Source organism: Tenrec ecaudatus, chromosome 10 (genome assembly GCF_050624435.1).
Source record: "Tenrec ecaudatus isolate mTenEca1 chromosome 10, mTenEca1.hap1, whole genome shotgun sequence".
Lineage (NCBI taxonomy): Eukaryota > Metazoa > Chordata > Mammalia > Afrosoricida > Tenrecidae > Tenrec > Tenrec ecaudatus.
The window spans coordinates 42,668,555-42,693,470 of NC_134539.1; the positions used below are offsets into that span (position 1 = coordinate 42,668,555).

The window sequence follows — 24,916 nt, forward strand, 5'->3', positions numbered from 1 at the left end:
CAATTTTCCCCAACCCTTTGAACATCCCCTCACATATGGGGGCTACATGTCTTTTTCTCATCTCTTCGTGCAGATGGTTTCCTTGGGAGGAGCCAGAAGGAGGGGGAGGGTGGGTGAGTTCGTGCTGACCAGCCGATGCCTATCCCTAGTGCCAGCAGTTAGCTGCTATTTTACAGTAGAATTACTAACATTTATCGAGAAAGGCACTTTACATGTATTGCCTCATGTAATGCTCAAAACAGCCTGGTGGTTAGTAGTTTTAGCCCCAATTTATAGATGGGTAAACTGAAGCTCAGGATTAAAGTTTGTCCAAGGTCACACAAGTATAAAATGGAATGATCAGTAGTCTATTGATCAACACAGGTTTATCTGACCCTAAAGCTCAGGTTCTTTCCCTTATAGCCCTTTCTCATCTCTAACAACAAGAATAATAGCTAATATTTTGGGGGTTCTTAGTAGCTACTAAGCATAATTCTTTCCACTTTACTGGATTATGTAATTCTTACAACACCTTTAGGAGCTTTATACTCATTATCTCCATCTTACAGATGAGTAAACTGAGGCTCAGAGAGTTGAGCTAACTTGGCCAGAATCAGAGCCAGTGAGCAGGGAATCCAGGAGTCCACTTTCTTACCAAGTGCTAGGTTTGTCTCCCTTCTCTTTCCTCTCGACCTTTACAATAAAACTAGAGGGCATGATTACTTAGAACCGCTTGCTTATTTTTTTAAAGAAAGAAACATCGCTGTCAAGGGGATTCGGATTCCCAGTGACTATAGAACAGAGTAGAACTGCCCTATAGGGTTTCCAGGAGACGTGGTTGTGCAGTAGATTAAGTTCTGGGCTGCTGACTGCGGGCCTGTTGGTTCAAATCCACCAGCCGCTGTTCAGGAGAAAGATGAGGCTGTCTGAACTTGTGAAGATCGGCAGTCCCAGCATCCCTAAGGAACAGTTCTGCTCTTTCCTATGAAGTCGCATGAATTGAATTGATTTGGTGGCAGTGAGTTTTGGTTATGGAGTTTCCAGGGCTGTAATTTTTATAGAAGTAGACTGCCACATCTTTCTGTTATGGAGTGACTGATGAGTTCGAACTGCTGCCTCCCCCGAAACAAAATCCACTGCCGACAAGTTGACTCCTAGGGACCCAATGGGACAGAGTACAACTCCGCCAACAGCGTGTCTAAGGCTGTTAATTTTTACGGAAGCAGATGGTCTCGTTTTCCCGAGTTTGAACCACTGATCATTCATGAGCAGTGCTTGGCCTATTGTGCCTTCAAGGGTTTTAACATTTTAAGAACAACTGTTTAAAACAGAGGCCAGCAAACTCGCCTGCAGGCCCTCTGCCTATTTTTGTAAATAAACTTCGATTGGAACATAACCAGGCTCGTTCACATATATATGCTATGGCTGTTTATTTAGGTAAGTATATCGAAGAAGGAAATATTTTTCTCTGAAGAAGTATTTAGTGCTATTGCCTGAGATCTAGCAGTTACTTACCAAAGTACTACTCATGATAGTTGGCTATAAAGAATTATATAGGCCAGAAAAAAAGAAGAAAATAGAATTGAACAGTGAGGATCTCTGCTTTTATTAGATACTTTCATAAAGATGACCCAAAACTCAGCCCTTTAATGAATAGCTTGCAAGAATATGTCTTAACACTAGTCTATTCTTCAAATACCGTCAACTGACCAACAGTGATTCACCTTACTTTATGGTTTTTTGCCAGGAGCCTGTGTAAGGGAGGCTCCTATTGCTTTGTTTGCATCAGGGTATAGTTGACTTAGCAAACATGACGTGGTACCCAAGCATCTACAGTTTGCCGTTGGCACTGCGAGGAAGCATATTCCCATGAAATGAAGTGACCTTTCCAATACACGAGCCAGTGCCTCGCTCTCCGTGAGTCTGCATACAGTTCCAAACGCCTGACGGTGCTTCCTGGTGTAATTCTTTCTTGCAGGAAGGAAGCAGAAGCGTTGTGTGCACTGAAATGATACTGATTCTAAATCCACATACCTCTTATTCTTTGAGCCCACCGCCCCCCCTTTCTTTGCTGTTGTGCTATGAACAGAACCCCCTTTACAGCCAAAGAAAAGGGTTTGACTCTGTGCTCTGTTCAATACTAGTTGGTCTGCGCACAGGCAACTTACTTAACCTATCTGGGCCTCAGTTTCTTCCTTGGAAGATTCGCTATAATGGATGCTAAGTGCCTAGAACGGAGTCTGGCACACAGCAGCAGATGTTCGGCCCAGAGAAACTACTGTTATTATTATCAAATCTCGGGCGATCTCATGATGTCAAAGCTTGAGATTTGTTTTGTGGTGGTAGTAAATAGTGTTTCCCCATGAACTTCTTTGTGCTGCTTATGTGAAACCCCAGGCAAACAGTGGACTAGTGTTCGCTATCAGGAAAGATAGCTCTTTGTTCCCTTGAGCAGACAAAAGAAGCTCATTATCGTATCAAGTGGTGACTGTTGTTATTGAAAAGGTTTATTTGTATGTATTTTTTTTCTGTTCTTTCCTAGGGATTTATTTGTGGCTTTTCAGTAGCAACAGGTGCAGCAGCGAGACTGGTGTCAGGATACGACAGCTATGGAAATATCTGTGGGCAGAAAAATGCAAAGTTGGAAGCAATACCAAACAGTGGCATGGACCATACCCAACGGAAGTGAGTAGATTTACAGAATGATGAGCACTAATGCTGAAGGGTGGCAGAGAAAATCCTACTTTTGTTATTACTATAAAGAATATTATTTTTGTGCCACTCTTCTTGGTGTTATTGATTTTGGCTTTCTTTTCTTAAGCCATCAACTTGAATCACTCCCATTTCAGAGGATCTGCAAACATATTTTCCAAGACACAGGGTTAGCTGCCGGGTTAAAGTGGGTTGACTCGAGTCTTTATGAGCTAAAAGCTTGATGTGAAAGTGTTACCCTGGTTCTCTGTTGTCTTACTGGCTTCTAGATTGTACACTAAGTTTTACCCCAGCTGATAATGTAATATTGTCTTCCTTAAGATTATACTTGATGGGAGGCCAGGATGTTAATGGATTTTGAAATATCAAAGTTATAAGGAAGCATTTTGTGATACAGCATTGATAAGTGTACACCAATTTCCAATTTTGTAAGAGAGAACTTTCATTTGATTTTTAAAATTTATTTTGGGTTTTCATTGTTTATCTTTTGTATTTCTTTAAATTCTTGACTTAATTGATTCTTTTTCTTCCAGAGAGCTATTTTATTTTTAATGTCTTGGGGAAAAGATATTTCATCGAATACATATATTTTATGATGCTACCATATCTGTTTGAATGGTATATTTATGCCCCATGAAACTTTTAGACATCTCAAGTGTCTAGCTGAAGCCTTCAGAATTAACAAAGTGAATTATAAGGTAGCACATGAACTGATTAAATTAATGTACTTGCTAAGAAAAGACTTAAAAAAACTTGTTTTCAAAGAAGTCAATATGCCGAAACAATTTATTATGTAAATCTGTTGGCGTTAAATCTGGGGACTCTGCTGGGAATGAGAGGAGTGCTGGTGGCACAGTGATTACACAAGGTCAGCAGTTCAAACCCACCCACCGCTCCATGTAAGCCTGAGGAGGGTCTCTGCTCCTGGGAAGACTTACGGTCTCACTGTGGATGGATGGATTGTGTTAAGAGTTGTACGAGCCCCTGATAAAATGATTTTTAAAAAAATGAATAAATGAGTAAATAAAGTGCCATAGACTACCAAAAAAAAGAAAAGGAAAAAGAGGTGCAGTCTCAGCAGCCCACGGGGCCGTTCACCCTGCTTTATAGGGTCGCTGTGAGGGTGGCCTCACTGTCAAGGAGTAAGTGAAACTGGGAACCTTCCTGGTAATTTCAGACACTTGCAGAAATTTAAAAAGCCCTTTCTTGCAGAAATCGTAATAGTTAACTTTCCCAAAGACAGTCCATTCTTTGATAGCATGATGATGCCATTTAGGCAAGTGACATTTAGATGAGGATAATGGATGTTTGTGTAGCAGGCCACCGCAAACCAGCCTGATCCCACTGTGAGGTGCATGCAGCAGAGGCGAGAGCTGCATGTCTGGTGGGCAGTGCACACAATGAGCTCTGCTCTCGTCCTGTGCCTGCAGCCGGGACAGCAGTGAAAACTGGAGTCTCCAGGAGCAATTTAGAGAACTGTTTCGTTCACGCTTCTTTCTGCTGATTTCAGGAAATCAGTATAAATTTTCAGCATTTGTTGCTTCATGTGTCAAGAGTACCCATGTCATTTTGTTTTTGTGTTTGTGGTTTAACTTTTTATTTTAAAATTAGTTTTGATTGATCTAGAAGTTTCAAAATAGTTCAGAGAAATTCCAAGGTTGTTTTGTGTGTGTGTGTCTGTGTGTGTGTGTGTGTGTGTGTGTAGGCAACAGCCATGCTGTCACTTACTGATCTTAACCCTTTAGTGCCACATTTATCAACCATATGTGGCATTGCTTAGATAATTGGGGCCATGAGAGGAAAAGACCTGGCCTCTCAGGTTCCTGGCTCACCTGAGGCAGTAATTCTGTGTATGGTGTCCTTCATAGCATGCTGCTGATTCCGCGGTTCTCAACCTGTGGGTCCTGACCCCTTTGGGGGGTTGAACAACCCTTTCACAGGGGTCACCCAACTCATAACAGTAGCAAAATTAGTTATGAAGTAGCAACAAAAATAATTTCATGATTGGGGCTCACCCCACCTGGGGAACAGGACTACAGGGTCGCGGCAGTAGGAAGGTTGCGAACCACTGCTCTCAGGGTTTCTTGCTGTAAGGCTTGTGTAAGAGCTACTCTTCACGTTGAATGTTACGGCGCTTCATTGGGTAACTCTGAATTTCCATGAAGCAGATTTCAAATCGTTGGATTATTTCATTGACATTTAAACCTCTTGCAAAGAGAGGCTGCTTATTATTCCGAACTAGGGATCACTTTTCCTGAAATACGTTTGTTTAACACCGAATCATTCTTTAGGGAAGACAGTGTCCCGAGTGTAGCTGCGCTTTAGTCCATGACTCCCATGTTTAAAGACAATTTTTGATCGCTACTTCGCCTTCTGGGTGCTAGAAGCTTTTTACTTCTGACCTGAATCTTTCTGTCTGTAAATGACAAATTTGTCGAACATACCTTCCTTTGGTAAGTCTCTAATATTCGGAGTTGCGGGAGTCAGGTGTGTTGGTTTCCACCTTTGACCCCCTGCTCCCTCATTGTTGACTTCATTGTGAGCTCTGGGTCCTTCCAAGGCTATCGGCGACCTCTTTACCTGTTGTATGTAGGTTGTGCCCTCAGCCTGTTCTTGGATCCCTACCCGGGATCCCTACCACCTAGCATAGCGTCTGGTACTACTGCCTAGACCTGCAGACGTTGTTGAACGAGTCAGCGACTGACTTCTCTGGGACCTTGAATGCAGCTAACTCTGCCTTGCCTTTATGAGTATTGTTGCCTGTAACAGACAAAAAACGTCCCTCCCAGTCTTCACACGGTTAAATCGTGCTTTTCTTTCAGATCTCAGTGTAAATGCTCAGTAGAAGTGCTCACATGTTAAAGTGAGATATTTTAACATATGATCTCATTGGGTCATTTAATATGTGTCATTATACATTCATTTACTCTGTGATGATTTGTTAAATCGGTACCTCCGGGGTCCATGAGCGAAGAGGTGAGTTCTGTTTTGTTCATTGCTGGGTTCTCAGTACCTAGAATATAACTCAAACTGTCAGGCCATCGAGTCAACACATAACAGGCACTCTTAAATGTTTACCGAATAAATAGGTAAACCCATTGGTTTCCGTAATATATGTTCTACGAAGTAAATGACGGAGTCTGAAGATAGAATACCTGTTACAGGAACCGTGGCGGTGCGACGTTGTTAACCAGAAAGGTCAGTTCAAACCACCCAGCAAGGGAGAAAAGACCTAGAGATCTGCTCCCGGAGAGATCACAGCCAGGAAACCCCGTAGGAAGAGAGATCACAGCCAGGAAGCCCCGTAGGAAGAGAGATCACAGCCAGGAAGCCCCGTAGGAAGAGAGATCACAGCCAGGAAGCCCCGTAGGAAGAGAGATCACAGCCAGGAAACCCCGTAGGAAGAGAGATCACAGCCAGGAAGCCCCGTAGGAAGAGAGATCACAGCCAGGAAACCCCGTAGGAAGATTCTACTGTGTCCTGAGGGCGGGTGTGGAAATCTGAGGACCGGGAACGGAATGTGTGGGGTCCGCTCTCTTCACTCGAAACCACAGGGCTTGGAAGACCGCCTCTAGTTCGAGAGAGGTCTCCACAGTTCTGAGATCGAGAGGACTCTACAGCCCACCAAATAATACAACGGCGCATTTGCAGCGAAGCTTCCCACAGTGAACTTCCCATGGCCATTCCAACCAACCGTGTCTGAGACTTCTTTATGTTCGTTTTTATCATGTTTTAAACTCGATGAAGTCCACCCCTCCAGAATGGTGTTTTATAATTTAAATGTACATGTCTAATTGTTTTTAAATGTCAATACTCCCAACATCCATCCCCACCCCCTACACCCTTGCTGCTCGTGCTCCCGCGTAGTAAGTAGCCTGTCATAAAGGTTGTTACACAACATATGTATTCTTAGTTGTTTTACCTTCAGTCGGCTTCATCGTGTAATACTGTGATAGGATTAGGGTCTGTACGACAGATTTTAATTTGTTGTTTCCTGGCTCTGGAGCCTTTCCTTTAGTGCTGTTGCTCATCGAGTTAAAGACGACTTGCTCTGACCCTGCTGTGTAGACCTGTCATGGACCAGACCCGTGGTACCTAGTCCGTCTTCTCTCACTGCCCCTCAGGGCGCCAGCATTGTTGCCCACCATATTCAGTTGAGTCTACTCTTTCCCTTGCATTCTGAGTTCTTGAAAGATTGAAGACCCTTCTCATGACTAACCGTTTTTTGAAATACTTCAAAACTAGCTAGTGAGCTTCTTTTGCTTTGACTATGTGACGTTTCCTACCTCGTGTGGACCATACACTACACTCTGGATAACCTTGAGAAGAAGGGTACTTCCAGAACACTTCAGTGTGCTCCTGAGCAACTTCTACCTGGGCAGTTGTGCGAGCAGAAAAAGGGCCTAATGCATGGTTTAGAGTCAGGAAAGATGTGCAGCAGAATTGTGTCCTCTCACCATACTTGTTCAACCTTATGTTGAGAAAAGCATCAGAGAAGGTAGATCACATAAAGAAGAATGTGGCAGCAGGATTGAAGAAAACCTTATTAACCTTCTGGGCGGTAATCGCGAGTGTGGCTCAGAGTACATGTTAACTGTGTATTAAAGTTTATCGTACCTGGAATGTCTACTAGAGAGAGTAAAATGAGTAATTTCTTAAGAATTACAGGCCTACAATGTAAAACAACAAATTTTATGCAAAACGGTGTACCACTTTGGGTACAAATTAATGACATAATTAGACTGCCAGGGAAGCCAATCCTGCGTACTAAAAGTGAGGAAGACTTAAAGCACTTTCTGATGAAGATCAAGCATTTTGGCCTTCGGTACGGATTGAGACTCAATGTAAAGAAGACTAAAATCCTCACAACTGGACCATCATGTAGGTAATGTGAAACGTGGAGAAAAGGTCAAGGATTTTGCCCTGCTTGGACCCACAATTAGTGCCAATGGAAGCAGCACTCAAGAGATCCAAAGACAGGTTGTGGTAGGTAAGTCCTCTGCACAAGACCTCTGTAGAACATTGAAAAGCAAGGATGTTGCTTTAAGAACTAAGGTGTACCTGACCCAAGCCAAGGTATTTTCCATTGCTTCATAAAGCATATGCAAGTTGGATATTGAATACGAAAGACCGAAGAAGAATTGATGCATTTGAATTGTGGTGTTCAAAAAGGATATTGAAGTACCATGGACTGCTAAAAGGACTGGTTGATATTGAAAGAAGTAAGGCTAGAGTGCTCCTTGGAGGCAAGGATGACGAGACTTCACCTTCCATACTTTGGACATATTGTCAGGAGAGACTAGCCCCTGGAGAAGGACATCATGTTTGATAAAGTGGAGGGGCAGCAAAAAAGACAAAGGCCTTCCAGGACATGCATTGATTCTGGGGCTACCACAATGGGCTCAGGCCTAGGAATAATGGTGAGGATGTTGTAGGACCGGGCACTGTTTCCTTCTGTTGTGTATAAGGTGGCCCTGGGTTGAAACCAGCTCAATGGCACCCAACAACAACAACAGCAACAACAACAACTTTTTCTCTGTTGCCTTGAAATTGGAGTCTACTTCTATGCATGTCTCTTCGGTCTGTATTATCATTTTCTAAGTAAGGATGTTATCATAAAGTTAATGATAAGATACATACATTATCTCCAATATACTTTGGGTCAGGGATCTGGCATGGCTTACTTGGGTGTTTGGCCTTAAGAGCTCTCTTCTGACTGACATGAAGGTGTTAATCCAGGCTTAGAGTCTCATCTGTGGATTGACAGGGAAAGAACTTCCAAGCTCATGTGGTTGTGGGCAATATTCAGTTCCTTGACTGTTCTTGGACTCCAGGCCTTAGTTCCTTCCTGGCTTTTGACCTGAGGTCACCTTCAGGTCTGGCTACAGGACCTTCCCACATGGCTGCTAACATCAAAGTCAACAAAGGAGATCATTAGTAGAGAGGATCCACTAGCAAGGGGGAGTGTGAGAGTCTTTTGTAATATCACTACAGAAGTGGCAATCTATAATATTTGCTGAGTTCTGCCAATGAGAAGCAAGTCACAGATCTCACCCAAACTCAAGAAGGGGGAATCCCATAGAGGTGTGAAAACCAGGAAGTGGGTATAATGAGGAAATACTAGATTTGATTGTACTTCAGCTCTGCCTCCCTGGATTACGTTTTCTATAATCCCCACATTTGAGCACCTAAGAATTTCTTATTAAGGATACAAAATAATATCTCTTAGAGATACTAATAGAAGACTAGTCCTAGTGAGGTGGAAGTTGAAGATGTCCCAAATGTCCGATTTTTCCAAAATGCTATGCCCTGTATCCCTGATATCAACCACCAATCCTTCCCTTGGTGTATTCCCTCAGGCCCCAGGGTTCTGCACTTCACACAGTGTCTCACAGAACTCACAAAACGTTAAGGAAATGATTCAGTTGGTTAGAGAGTCTGGGATGCCCCAAATCTGAAGTTCAGACCTTGTCTGGAAGATCATCCTCATGCACAAAGCTATGGAAGCTGGTGAATCGGGGGAAGTGACAGGCCGAAACTCAAGGGCCAAGAACCAGAGGTCAGGCAGAGGCAAGCCAGACACTGCATCCAGAGCAAGAGAGTGAACTTTGCCAAGTTGCTCAGCTCAGGTACAAAGACATGACATGTATGAAAGTGAAAGATGGTCTTACTTAGCCAGGCAAAGAAGCCTGCTAGGATTCATGTCAGAATGGCTACCCATGCCCCGGGCAATCTTCTTGGACATTAACTGGTGTCTGATTGGTGTTTGTCACTAGTGACTCAACACTGGTCTTGTGTGCACAGGCTTGCTTATCGGGAAAGAAAAGTCGCAAAGATGGCGCCTTTACATGACGGGGACTTTGACGGAAGTATTTTTTGTTTTGTTTTTAAAGCAGATTTATAGACGATACCCTCAAGGAGACTTAAGAATTGTGACTTGAGTCACACCTTCTAAGCTTCAAAATATATCCCTCTTTAATCCTGTCTCATTAGAGTAACAGCTAATGTGACCGTAACCCTGTCTCATTAGCATAACCATTCCAAATAGGTCCAGAGTCTAGGATTTACAAGCTGTCGTACAATCAAGGTCTGGCTAGAAGTAAGTACACTGTGTTACGTAATTACGCCACAAAGGACTCACTGAATTGCACTTAAATAGGAAAAGGGAAAAGTCGGGAGAGAAATGGCTTGAGAACACCTTGGCTTGTTTTAATCAGAATATTTGAGACACCAAGATTAGTATAATAAGAATAATAATTCTAGTGTAGTATAATAATACCAGTATCATAGTAGTAAAGAAAAGGCAGTGTTTTATTTTCTCGTCATTTCAACTTCAAGGTGTTCTTTTTACCAAATAATATTTTTGCCTGATTAATGTATTTGCTGTCGGAGGTCTAAGGCTGTGTTGGGAAATGCAGGCAGTATTGTATATGGTGTAGGCAGGGGCCCAGCTTCAAAAGAATGTGTTCTCAAAGTTGATTTGTTTACGGTGCTTGCTTGAGAAGAATGGAACTTTTCTGTGCAGAAACCATGTTAGAAACCTGGGTTCTGTTGCTAGGCCGGCTCAGAAATACTCACCTATATTGGAACCTGAAAGTGGCAAAGGTGACAGGGCTCTTTAAGATTACCTAGAGTACAATCACTATAAAGCATGCCAACAAATATTTTTTGAGTGCCATCTGAGGCCAGAAGAAGAGAATGGTTTATTTATTTAACCCATCGTTGTGCTGTGGTGGTGATCGTAGGATAGATTTGGGTAGAATTTGCAGTCATTTGGGGGTTGTGTATATGAATTAGTGAGTGGGGCAACTGACTTCCTTGATTACCGTGAACCACACTTACGGCAATCTTTAGTTTAAGGGGTACATTTCACCATTGGGAATGTACTCCATAAAGTTACAGCCCATAATTTGCCGATGTTGTTCTCAGGTGTTAACGTGCTGACAAATAAAGATCAAATTTATAAAGTGTCGGATAATAAAAGGCACTATGACCATGTGTTGCTTGACATCCACGACATGGCCTGTGCAATAGGACATTAAGTAATTTGGATGTTGTGTGGATGCTATTTCATAGCCTGGTCCAGCTTGTTCAAGTGTCTTGGTCATCAATATGTTGAGGAGTCACTTTTGTTTTGGGTTCACATTTCATCCATCCATCCATCCATCCATCCATCCATCCATCCATCCATCCATCCATCCATCCATGAAATATATTTCCTGGCCATCTTCTTGGGGCTAAGGACTAGAGGTTGTTTTCTTGAGTTTAGAAAGGAAAAGATAGAGTCTTTTTATCCTTTTTTACAGAGTGTTCTACACACTTGACATTTACATAATTTTCCAAGCAACCCAGTAGACCCACTGAAGGATACGGGTGAACAATTGAGAAGCCTTTGGCGATTTGGACTTAATTTGAGGGGGGAAACACCCTCTTCTCTGCCATCTGTCAGCATTCTCTGAATGTACTGTTAATGTACCACATCTTCTAGATGAAGTCAACACAGAAAAGAGCAGGCTAACTAGGTAACCTCAACCCATCGCTGTTGCCTTGATTCTGACTCAACACCCTACTGAGCTGAGCAGCACTGTCTGCAGGGTGTGGAAGGTCGTCGTCTCTATGGTAGCAGCGCGCCATGTCTTTTTCCCACACAGTAGGCAGCGGACCTTGCCACCAGCCTTTTGATTCACAGTCACGCGCTTACCCCCGTGCCACTCGGGCGCCATGCAAGATGGACTTGTTGCTTGGATTTGCATCCTAGTCTAGTTTTCCCACATGCTTTCGGAATCTGGTTATGGCGTCCCGAATGACTAACAGCTTACTGCAGTACTCATACACTTAACAAAAGAACTTCACCTCTCTCATGGAAAGTGGTAAAAATGGTGTCCGCAGCTGTAAAAATGGTAGCTAAAGTTCCAGAATGTAAACTTTATGGTGGTATCTTTTGAAAGTTTGTTACGTATTTTTTGTCATATTTGATGACTGTAACCACTTATTAGCCTGAATGTTTTAACTATTTACAAATATTTTAACTATTTACCTCTAGAATACTTGCTATGGATAATACTGCTAGAAATTCAAAAGAAGAACTCCAACTACATTTCCTTAGAAAAGGCAGGCGTTGGAAGTAAAAAAAGTTTTTCAAGTAGCTAAGTGAAAAGTCACTTAACAGACATATGTACCTTCCGAGGGACAGATTGACTAGTTTCCCGCCAGTGTTGTTTGTCTGGGTTTTGGATGTGTGCTGTTAAACAGCTCGTGCACATACTTCAGCCATAGTCTCACTATTTGCTCTGATTCCAAACTAACCTGGCTTGTAAAGACTGGAAAAAGGCTTTCACCTTTGTGCATAAGCCCATAGATAATATCTTTTATATGCTTTAAGCCATTAGTAACCACTACAACTATGAATTTAAAAGTCATCTGTTTACTGTTTCTCTGGGAATGAGGGGACGCTAACATATAAGGCCATTCTCCCTCTCACACCAATGACAGCTTGAGGGTCCTGAAGACTCCCCTTGCTTCTCAACAAGTTGGAAGTTCAAAGGTCCTCAATTCTACCCTTTGATTCCATAAATAGCTAGCAAGACTCACAGAAACCAAAGGAAAGCTGTTTTTCATAGTTAACAGTCTATTACAGGACAAGGTTATAGATTAAAATCAGCCAAAGGAAGGAATGCATAGGGGAGTCTAGGGAAGCATCCAGTGTAGTTTTTATTGGGGCCCAATGATATACATGTTTGTCTCAATTTCCGGTGCCCAGCCCCTCAGGTCCAGCCGATAGCACTTAATCTCCGACTCCCACCATCTGTCCCGTTATTGGTCTTTGGATATAGTCTGCCCCAGTTTAAGTGCCATCAGTTGTTGCCCTCCTTCACCCTCACCCATCACCTCCGGACACACAAATACACTCCAACTCAACTGAAAGATTACCTCCCAGGACCCAAGGGCAAAGTCTAGACTTCTTTTTTTGGGTAAGAAAAAACTGTACTACAGGCGGAGACAGCCAGATTTTGTAAAGGGCGCTTTCATGATTAATTTAAACGATTTTTATGATTGTATCAAGGCATACGCTATATACACTAAGATGTACCCACTGTAGTGCACTTTGAGTCTGGGTAAAGGTACATGGATGTATGCTGCTAGGATTACAGTTTGTACCAACACAGGTTTATTCGAGACAAACCCTGTTTAGCCATGCATGTCTTTGCATTGTGGATGGCTGTAGACAGTTTCTCTCAGGAGTGTACCCATCTAAGTCTCCTTTAAGGTACCTTCAGCACTCAAAACCAAACTCACTGCCATCGAGTCAATACTGACTCGTCATGACCCCGTAGGTTTCCGGGACTGTAACGGTTTACGGGGGTAGAAAGGCCAGACTTTCTCCTGCTGCTGGTGGTTTCGAACTGGAGACCGTGCCGACACAGCCCAACACGTAACCACTACATCACAAGGACTCCTTAAAAAGGAAGGTCAAGTTAAAACTGGCTTTTGATGAGATCTTCAGACTAAAGGCCAGATTTCAGGAGGAACACGTGTGATCTTCTGATTTTTTTTTTCTTCCAACATTGGCCAAACAAAGCATGTGGACAAGAGAGGTCTGAGAAAGGGTCCTGTATCTGGTTGTTTAGTCTGGCTAATGATTATGTCTCTTAAAGCCGAACAGGGAGAGCTTGCCTTTCAAGACCAAACCCATTCCAAAATAGGTTAACGGGACTAACTTAAGATCAGTTCATAGTACAGAGGACAAAACAGAAAAGCAGAAATGAACTGATGGTGGTTTAATGTATGTGGGAACAAGTAAAAAACATTGTGAAAGCCATCAGTATTAACAATAGCCATAAAACACACTTAGATCTATCTTCATCTGATGCCGTAGCAAATAAATGCCAGAATAGTTAAATATTTTAAAGGGAATGTTAGGGTTATCTTTGTCAACAAGATAAGCATGTTTTATGATAAAAAATTGTATTCTCTGATATGATAAAAGCAACACAATGGAAACAATATTGACAGCTACTGTGTAGTGGATATACTTACATAATTATCTGAGAAACACATGTGGAGGCCACGTGTAAGGGAGAAGTCTAACTCGACACTCCCCAATGGCCAGTTGCCACAGACAATGGTTCCAATGTGTGTCCACCCTTCATTCTTTCTTTTCCTTATTGTGCTGCCAGGCAGTCCTTCCATGGCACTCAACTTCTTTTCTCCTTTTTCCAATAATCTGGCGCAGTGGGTATAACATACGGACAATAGTCACAACAATGGGGTTTTATTAGGGAAGGATACAGGTTACAGAAGGATAAGGATACGGTTGCTTTGTCCCCAGTGCCTTTCAGGTTGGCATGACTGTCTGGCCCTTGGCCTCTCAACCAGGTGGTTTCTTGGTCTCTGCTTCCAAGGGCCCAGGAGCTCCCCTCCCACTCTGTTGTGCTGCGGCATAGTTCCTTTGCTCTGTCTCATGGTCAGCATGCCCTGGCTTCTGCTGCCTCTGCCACTTTGGCAGGAATAGCTCACCTGCGCTCTACTGGTGGTTCTTCCTTGGTGGTCACTGAAACCTGTGTTCCTGCTTCAGAGATGGCTTTCTTACACTCAGAGGAATGGCAGGCTGACCGGGGCCCTCATCTAGTGTTCTGCACAGCCACTTAGCAGGGTCTCATCTGTCATTTGATGGAAGCCACAAAGACATGGGCTAGAACGGCCTTACCAGTCGATTTACTTCCCCACAGTATCTGCAAGGGTGGCTCTGGTAAGCATAACTGAGCAGTTTACACTAGAGAAAATGGTAAGTTTATATGTTCAGTATGTTCTACATTTGTAAAAGGAGGCCAGTCGTCCTCCAGGATATTTTGGAAGAACATGTAAGGTGGATGCTATACGTATTCCAGAGCAGTGCCTGGTGCCATAAAAGTTCATTGCTATTTATTACCCTCGTTAATATTTTCATCTACCAGATAAAGTTTCAGAGAGTGCCTTCCTTTCCTTCTTAAGCCCGGCAAGGAGACCACAGAGATTTTATCAGGCTTCCCATTAGCGTGGTCACCTATTCTGTCTTACTGATTCACTTGCCCTGGGAGCTGATTAAAGGTTTCTCTGTCTTTGCTGCCACCTTTACTTGCTCCACCTATGAGATCAATTCAAACCAATTTACCAATTCTCCATTCTGTCCACAGCCTTCGCTCCATTTCGCTTGCCCTTTGCCTACTGTACCTGCCCTTTGACCTCTATCTTCTAAGAGTGCTTCTTTCTCCACTCTCATCCCCCCACCCTTGTATGTTTTTATAATGCTGTATTTATGTAGACATTTCTTCAGAGAAGATATGCGAATGGTCAACGTGCACATGAAAAGATGCATAGCATCTTTAGCCAGCCGGACAGTGCTAACCAAAGCCACACTGAGATGCTTCTCACACCTGCCAGAGTAGTTTTAATAAAAAAAAACATAAAACAGTTACACCTGTTGGCAAGGATGTGAAGAAATTGATGTCCTCATGCATTGCTGGTAGGAGTTCAAAATGATGCAGCTTTTGGGAAAACAGTCTGCAGTTGCTCAAAATATTAAATCTTACCATGTGACTCAGCAATTCCACTCCCAGGTGTATCTCCAAGAAAATTTTAAACATATCCACACAAAATTCTGTACCCGAGTGCCATAACAGCATTATTCATAATAGCCAAAATAGTGGCAACCCCAAATAGATATCATTTGATAAATGGAGACACAGAATGCAGACTCGCCATTCAATGGAAGGGGGTGCGATCCTAAAGCAGCATGAAGCCCTGAGGCATGCACCACATGGGGGAACCTTAAAAGCATTACGCCAGGTAGAAAAAGCAGTTACAAAAACTATGATGTCATTTCTGTGAAATGTCCCGAGGAGGCCACCCTGTAGAGAAGGGGAGTGGATTAAGGGCGTTTAAGACTGAGGTGTTAAAAATATGGGGGAGGGAGATGGGCATTGGCTGATAACAGATAAAGATTTTCTTTTGGGGATTTTGAAAAAATGTTAAAATTCAATTGGCGTAATGGTTGTATACCTCTAAAATACACTGGAAAACACTGAATTATATCGTTGAAATGGGTATATTTATGGTATATAGATTATATCTCAATACAGCCGTTAAAAAGAAAAATTATTTGGCCATCGCCTCTTGGCCCACATTATTTCTCAGAAAACAATTGACTTCAGGAATGCTCCCTCTGACCAAATACTGCCAACAGTGAACTTGGATCTAAGGGCAATCTCAAGGTTAATTGCATTAAATAGAGAACCTTCTTTCTCCCCACCACTGCCCCTGCTTTAAGCTATTGTGTAATGTTTTTAAAGGGTTTGTGTTCTTATTTTAGTTCAGGCCGGGGTGTGATTTGGGGGTGGTGACTGGGTTCCCATCACAGCGGTTTTGTAGCTTTCTCCACTACAAGGAGGAGACAGCTACTAGCTCACTGGAAGAAGCTTTTTTTTTACCCCCTCCCATGCGTTTCTGCTTCCATGTCTGTTTTTACAATGTTAGTATCGCATTTGGTTATTTTTCCTCATAGTTTCCTCATAGTTTTAATTTCTTTTGACTTTTGACAGTCTGTTCAAAAGTCTGAGTGTGAAATGCCCTCAGAAAAACACGCATGAACTCGCATGCCCAAACTTGCTTACAGCTTCAGGTAAGTCAGCGATCACATCCTGACTAAGAAACTCAACCGTATGCACGTACTGAGAATCTCCTATCTCTCCCATGGGCAGGCTTCCCTTTGTAAGCGGTTAATTCAGAATCCCTCCCTATCTGATTTCTTTACTAGAGCCCGACTGCCCAGGTCTCCTTGGATGTGACCTAGGCCCCAGCACACACCGCGTTTGCAGTTTGCCACCATCTTGTGTGGAACAGATGTCGAGCCCCCGCCACCCCCAGTGTGCATCAGCATGCTAGGCAGTATGCTGCTTCCTTTCCTCCCGTGGCTTCTGTCGAATCAAGTTAAGCGCACCCTTAGCTCCACCTGAGAGCTGTTTAAATCTCTTTCTTGTTCCTATTCCCACCCTAATCGGATCATCATTTCTTTCCAGAGATTTGGAGGACGCCTGACCAATCATCTCCTCACTAGCCAAGTCCCTTAAGTCTTGCTCCCTTCTGACTCAGTCTCCATATTGCAGCCAGCCATCTGAAACCTTCAAACAACTTCCGGTGGGCTTAGGATTGGAACAGCTTATATGTGTGAGCGCCAATGCGAATCTCCAACCTCAGTCATCCACGTTCCCCACACCTGCAAAATCTCATGCATTTCCTAGGGCCTGGCACTCCACAACCCTGCCTCGGGCCTCTACCCGTCCTCCGTTTATGGAGTCTGTAGTAAAATTGCCTTCAACCTACTGTCTGAGGATGGAGAGGCTTGTTGGTCTTGTTCATCACTGTGTTTCTCATGATGATTTAGTCCCGTATCTGACAGAGTTGTTGAGTTATTAGTCTGTTGAATGAAGAGTATTCTACCTAAAACCTACCCCTGCCTGCCTGCAGCCCCACTCTGCTTGGAGAAGTCATGCAAAGTTTCTGTATATACATTAGTTAAACAACTAATTGTAGGGTACCCTCCTTGTTTCTGCTGTTGTGTTAGGCCTTGGGGGTTTGGTAATGGGCTCAAGAAATATCTCTGTCCACATGGGATGTTCTCCTGGTGGAGAAGAATAAGGAACCAAGAACTATAAACTATCAAGACTGTTACTCGAGTGTAGGAACTGAGGAGGCAGGAAAAACAAAAAGCCCAGAGGAAGCAAGACGAATCTGAGGAGTAAGTGAGCTTGCTGGGTGGAGAGGCAGAAAAGGTAACAGAGGATGTTGGAAGGACGTGAAGGAGCTAGGCAGCTGATGTCTGGAGCAGGAGGACTTCCGGCAGGGACACGAGTCACAGACCCCAAGTCAGACATTGTGCTGGATTGTCTGAGAAACAGAGTAGATCTAGAGGCGAAAGACTGTCTCTACAGACAGCACTGTAAACTGATGGAGTCCACGAGTGTAGCGCTCTTAATGTAATCCTTTGTAGTGTTTCATCGCTTTCAGCTCTTGTTGCTATAAATGTACCCAGGACAATGAAAGCTTGTCTTATCACGTAGGTAAGAGGGTCTCAAGAAGGGCTGGAAGAAGAAGTTGCTTCTTTGGGAGTTGATGAGATGCATATGTAGGTATTGCTCTGACCAATTGGAGCTCTCTCTCAGCATATTTTTTGCCTCTGCATCATAATTATCAAAGAGGAAGTGGGTATCATTGACATTCGCTTGATGGGCTGGACTTCCCGTAGCTCTGGGAAGCCCTGGTTTCTTTCTGTCACCTGGTTCGTACCTGCGCATTATTAGGGGCCAACTCCCTGAGATCTGCCCACAAGTCCCCCCGCAGCTCTCTAAAGGTAGACCTGTGCAGACCAATGGATGCTATCAACTTTTCTTTCTCCTCTGTTCTTTCCCATGGAAGCAAAAACAGTTGCCAGGAAGTCAATTCTAACTCATGGCTCCTTTATGGGTGTCTGAGGAGATTTGTGTTCTGTAGGGTTTTTGTTGATTTTTTCTGTATCTTTGTTTTTCATGTTTGATATGTATGTCAGCCATGTTAGAGCCCCTATGTTTGTCCCTAATTTTTAATCATTGATGATTTTTAAAAAATCTTAAATGTACTTTTAAGCTATTTATTGTGACTTAGGTGGAGGTACACAGAGCAAATATTCCGTTTTACTTTCAACAATGTATACCCATTTCGTTTCAACTTAAACATGTCAGTCCCCCCTCAACATACCACTGCTTACTCGCGCCCACCTGTTTCCTCTTCCCACTCCTCAGTCTCTCATGACCCTCTGAAGTTTGTCCTTGCCTCAGGGGCTCCCCTTTTCATTTTAAATGATTATTGAAACACCAAACCAGAAAACTCACTGCCATTAAGTTGATTCCAGCACATAGTGACCCCATAGGGAAGGGTAGAACTCCTTCTGGGTTTCTGAGACTGTAACTCTTTCATGAGAGTAGAAAGCCCTGCCTCTCTCTCCTGGAGTGGCTGGTGGTTTCAAACTACTGACCTTGTGGTTAGTAACCCAACTTGGAACCACTACGACACCAGGATGCCTTTGTACACACAGGTGAGTAGATGGTTGATTATTCAAACATTGGAGTGACTTTTGTTCTTGATCCAAAGGGTGCCTAAGGTTCTAGAGTTCTCAATGGCTGACTATTCAGAAGTAGAACACAGGTGACTGCGTTTCCAGGTGGCCTCGAACCTCCAGTCTTTCAGTTTGCAACTGAGCACGTTTGCTCCCTGCTCCCAGGGACTTCCTCCAGGAAGTTGAAAGTCAGCGATTTAAAATCCATACTCACGGCCATCGAGTTACTTCTGACTCACAGGACCCCGTAGGACAGCTTAAGATCGGCTCTTTCTGTTTCCACAACTTTTCAGATCTTTATGGACTCAGGCAACCTCATTTGTCACCCCGTAGCATTTCCATTAGGTGGCCGCGGAAGGCTTCACCGAGAAGGGAACTTTTGAGTGCGTGATGCGGGTACTTACTTTGTGGTTAGCAGTGCAATGCAAGCGTCCGCAAAATTGTAGTTATTTACGTGGTGCAGCCCGTTGGGCTAGCTTAGTTAGGACTGGGCTGACACTGGTCCGCGGACCCATGACTGTCCTCTGCATAACAGCCTGTAGGGAGGTAGTTGGGTGCCCCTTGAATGAGATCGCTGAACCTGCCTGGCTCATAGCACCGGGAGAAGCCCGAGGCCTCCTGGAGAGCCGTCCCCGGTGGGAGGAAGCAGGTCCTTGACCTATGGGTAGCTTCTGTGCAGTGGCAGCGGCAGCCTCTCTGTGGGAAGGGCTATAAATTGTAATGGATAGGAGGTAATCATTGGGAAAATGATCAGACTCCGTTTTTACACCCCTCTGGGGACAGCTCATGTCAGGAGTCACAAAAGCAGGAGGCAGTGGAGAGGTTTTTCAGCCCGTTCCCCAGCTCCAGCGCCACAGTGCTTTCCCTGATTAGAGAGCAGAGGAGCCAAATTTGGCAGGAGGTGGCCAGCAGATTTAGTGTCTGCTTGCCACCTTTTGCTCCCAAAAGCCTTGCCACAGAGTTGCCATGGCAGCAGGAGGCACCTGTGTGGCAAAGGCTCCTCTCTGGACCCCCAGCCTTCTCTGGCACCCGCCCTGAGTGGCTGGCAACATCAAGGGCATCAGTGTGCGATGGCCATTCGAGTGTACACAGCCTTGCCGAGCTGCCAGATATGAACACTGGCCACGTCCTCTATCCCTTCCCTCCCCATAGAGCCCAGTCCTTTGATGCCCCATCCTGGGGCCCACCTTATCAAATAACTCCTCATTCTGTAAGTGCGCTCTTTCAGGCTTCTGCGCTTTCCCGCCGACAGCGGCCTCTGCCCAGACTGCTCTTGCTCCTCCTCCTGTTTGGAAAATTTCACTCACATCCAAAATGTGGCTTGGATACTACTGATTCTGCTCCTTAGGAGTCCCCAGATGGTTGCAAATGGGTACCATGCTTCGCTGCTAACTGAAGGTTGGAGGTTCAAACCTACTCTTGGTACCTTGGAGGACAGACCTCGTGATGTGTTGGCTTAGTTTTCTTAAACCTTGTATCACGCAGTTCTGCGCTGGCCCGTGCTGGCCGCCATGAGGCGGACTCAACTCGGTGGCAGCTGATCTTTTCCTCCCCCTTCAAACTTCCTCGGACGCCTTCTCCACTGTTTCCGCTGCCATCGCAGGTTGGGCACCGCGCTTGTGGTTTTTAATTAACTGCATTATCTATGAGAAGGTACTTTCCTTCAAGAACTGTATTTTGTGCATTTGGACTCCCCAGGCTTAGTCTAGGAGTGGGCACCTCAGAAATGCTTAGCAATTTTTGTAGACTGAATGAAGTATTTTATATCCTGCGTCATCCTTATCAGGTACGTACTGGATTGTACACAGGGTGGAGCCCCATGCCGTGTCCAAGTTGGACATTCCCGTTTCCCAATGCGACTGCAGTAGCAGTGCTGGAAAGAACAGGAAGTGCCAGTCAGACACACCCACACACACCCCCATGCCCCCTAGGGTCAAGTCAGTGAGGCCACCCAACTTGTCTCAGTTCCCTGTTTGCTAAATCCGGGTGTTGTGAGCTAAGCTGAGCGCCCGAGATGCTTTGCGGCGCAAAGTCAAGTCTCAGTACCTGTTAAGTTTGCCCTCTTCTCCATGAAGAAGATGAAAGCAAAATATAGATACTCTGCTGCACCCTGTCACCCCTTTCTTGAAGCACGGCTTTAGACGACACCCCTGTTGGTAGCTCTTTGCCCCCTTCCTCGGAGCCTACTGATGGCGCCGTCGCACCTTCGGGCCGCTCCTGCGGCTCCCTGCCTTGCCTCCGCCTTTGCTACTCTCTTCTCCGCAAGGGCGCTCCGTTAGACCTTTGATTCTTGTGTCCTTCTCGCCTTTTCCTGCCCCTTTGGGATAATTTATTACATTTAGACAACATCCATTTAAAATGAACTTGTTTTTTTTTCTCTTGTCTCCTGAAAATACTTCCTAGAAACCACCTCTACTGGTCGACATGTGTACACATCTCACCTGCTTTCCTCTGGAACTTTCCCTGTATAGTCCTGTCTGAGTGTCTGTCTCCATCCCGGCTACCTGTTCAGTTCAAAGCTCACGTAGGCTGTTTTTCAATTCCCCTTTGCAAATATGTTCTTGTCAACATCATGTGATCATGCTGTGCGTATGTTTGTATATGTCAATCCCTACTGGTGTCTTGGACTGTTAGTTTGTGGAGTATTTTTGTCTCACTTGCTTTTCTTCGTTCATTCCTACTTTTGGAATTTTATTCCTCCCAGCTCCACTAATGGACATAAATCTCACATAAAGCTGTTCTCAAGTTATTAGTGGGTCTAGTAAAAGATTCACCATGAATGGCAACAAATATCTCGCTTTTCATTTGGGGTTACGGGGATCTCCATCAGTGGGTTTCCGCCCTGGAAGGGAGGCTGGGTGGGTACCAAAGGGCCTGCTCTGTCACCTGAGACACATTCTTGAAATTCACACGCCCAGTATCTACTTCCCCTCTCTCTGACTGGTGGCACAAGTAAGCGAGGCTGAGTTTCTTCAGAGACCTTTCTAGAATGTTTGCTTACCCCTAACCCTTGTCTCTTGCTCTCGCTGATCTCAGTTACACTGTTGTAGTCTGCTGGCGCTATTCTGACTTGAGATTCGGTTTTGCTTTGTTTTCAAGAGTTAAAAGAGCCGCAGAAAGTTTATCTTGTCTGACAGTGGGAACTGAAACTAATGCTAGTATTTATTTTCCTGTCTAAAGACATTTTCAAATTTAAAGTTAAGAAAATACAATTTTAATGAATGTGTCTGATAAAAGCTACTTTTGCCCAATCCTTACTACAATCAATTAAAAAACAGCAACCACTTTTGCTACTCTGTAAATGTTTACCTTAAATGTCAGTTAAAATGCAATAGCCTGCACATCTATTTTTCGATACTAGATGAACTTTAGAATATTCCACATTACGATGTCCAACACGAAATTGTTGCCCTCAGGTGATTCCAGCTCACGGCTATCCTACAGAACTGCCCCAGGTGCACTCCAAAGCTGTGGTCTGTGCAGAGCAGGCTGCCTGGCCCTTCACCTTCAAAATGAATACAGACGAAGCAAACCAAAACCAACCCAACACTGCCACTGAGCTGACTAACTTTTAACGACCCCGATCGTGCGGAAACCCCCTTAGGGTTTCCGAGAGTGTAATTCTTTATGGGAGCCACCTAGTTCTGCAGCAGAGGGGTTGGGGGTTCCTAACTGCTGCCTTGTGGTTAGCGGACCATCAGGCAACCCAGTACTCCACCCGGGCTCTTCAAAGTTTTAGTACAGAGTCGTTAAAATGGTATATAAGCTGCAGCGCTCCCCCGTGTCTCCTCATGAGCTCACGAGGGAGAACATACCCTGACAGTGGGACAGACAAAGTGAAACTCAGAATCAGGAGGACGAGGCTCGGGTCTGTGCCCTGGCCCTACCAGCTGTGCTCTATCCGGGACAGTTCGTCTTCCAGCACCTTGGTGTTGTTACCCGGCAGTCTTTATGGCAGCAGACTGCCCCTTCCACCGCCCAGAGTAACCTCAGGACGCCTTTCACTTAATCCCTTAGACCCCAGGACACGCTGCCTTGATTTACAGGAGTGACTGGGCCACCGCCTTATGCCACGCCTCAGTCTAACCATGCTGAGTTTTGCATTATTCTGCTCATTCATACAACCTGCCCATGTAAATACCATGCACACACAGAATATGTGCATCATGCACACGGGAGACTAACTGAAAGGGTGGATGCTGTTAGAAAAATCCATGTGAGTTAAGTGCACACTATTTGTATTAAATTGTGATACTAGCTTCTCTTGAGGATGAATTGATTCTCCTGAGCCTCAGTTTCTTTATTTGGAAAACTCTATATCACCTCTTTTATAGATTGATGGAAGATTAGTAAGAAGACCTGGTATCACAGGGGGTCAGGTGCTAGGACTGAATGGTTGGCAGTTCTAACTCACTAGCCGCTCCACAGGCAGTCTGCTGCTTTGATGGTTTATGTCCTTTGAGATTCAGCAGCCATCCTATTAGATCATTATGAGTTGGAAGTGACTTGACCACAGTGGGTTGGTCTTTGGTTTTTTGTGGACTATGCTTATTGATAATGTATATAACGCTCCCAACACCCAGTGATGATAGTTGTGGTAGTTGGTGGTGGTGTTGGCAGTCATGGTGGCGGTGATGATAGTAGTAGTACTAGCAATTGCAGCAGCAGTAAATAGATTTCCAAGTTCAAGGACACCTTCTTAAGGGACTTCAGTGTTAGAACCAGCCTAGTTGTGAATCATACTTTGTAGAAACAGAGTTTAACCATATGGGAGGAAAAGCTATTGATGGCACCTGATTGTAGAACACTTTATGGAACAAGGACTAAAGATTCTTTACCGTTGATATTTTGTGAGAACGATCATCCTCCCTTTCCGATCCATGCACGACGGTTACAGGTTGGGCTGCTAACCACAGGGCAGCAAGTTGAACAGACGGACCACTCCGTGGGACAAAGACTTGACTTTCTACTTCTATAAAGAGCTACAGTCATGGAAACCCACAGGGGCAGGTCTACTCTGCCCTACAGGGTCACCAGGAGTCAGAAGTGACCTGATGGCAGTCAATTTTATTTTGAGTTTTACCTTAGTGGAGAGTGGTTGGCTGTCGATCTACCTTTGTCATCGCTTCTCCTTAGTAACACGTAAAAAAATGCATGTTTTAGTGTGATTGCTAAGTAACTTTCTCTTTTCTAAAATGTAAATATAGATGCTACTGAGGGGCGTATGTTAGAATACTCGGCTTTTCTTTATCAATAATTTACCTTTTCAGTAAACAGCAATTAGCATCGATGTCAATGAACAGTATTCAGTGTCTGCTGAGCAGATAGGTAAAGCACTAGACTGTATGAAGAGCACATCGTCTAGATCAGAGGAGGACTCATGAGCAACTTTCGGTATTCAAAGGGCATGACCTTGCTTGCTGAAAGCAAAGAAGACTTGAAGCATTTACTGATGAAGACCAAAGATCACAGGCTTCAGTATGGATTACACCTCAATAGAAAGAAACGAAAATCTTACAACTGGGCCAGTAAACTCTGCCAATGAATGGAGAAAAGATTGAAGTTCTCAAGGGCTTCACGGTACTTGGATCCACACTCAGTGTCCACGGAAGCAGCAGTCAAGAAATCCAGAGACATGTTGCACTGGGCAAATCGGCTGCTCAAGACCTCTTTAAAGGGTTACAGAGCAAAAGGGTTTCACCAGGAGGACTAACGTGTGCCTGACACGTGCTGTAGCACTTTCAATGGCCTCGTGTGCATTTAAAAGCTGGGCAGTGCATTGGGAGGACCGCAGTGGAACTGATGCATTGGCATTCTCATGTTGGTGAGGGATAGGGAATGGACCCTGGACGCCAGAAGAATGAGCTAATCTGTCGTAGACGAAGTACAGGTGGACTGTCCCTTAGGGGTGAGGCTGCTCATGGACTTGGGGCGTGTTATCAGGTGGACCAGTCCCTGGAGGAAGACGTCCTGGTCGGTGACGTGTCAGAGAAAAAGGGGAAGACCATTAAAGAGATGGAGCAACACTGCAACCGTGCAGTTGCGGCAATGGGCTCCAGGGTCACAATGACTGGGGATTATGCAGATGCGGCAGTGTTT

The 24,916-nt window shown here is 44.4% G+C and overlaps 1 protein-coding gene across 3 annotated transcripts in view; it reads left to right on the plus strand.

Moving 5' to 3' along the window:
• Window positions 1-24,916, plus strand: part of SLC44A1 (solute carrier family 44 member 1) — a 170,742-nt gene that overhangs the window by 61,253 nt on the left and 84,573 nt on the right. For all 3 annotated transcript variants that reach the window (XM_075560260.1, XM_075560263.1, XM_075560262.1), the window contains exon 3: window positions 2,522-2,664. In XM_075560260.1, coding sequence (XP_075416375.1) covers window positions 2,522-2,664 — 143 coding nt within the window. The remainder of the gene's footprint in view (window positions 1-2,521; window positions 2,665-24,916) is intronic.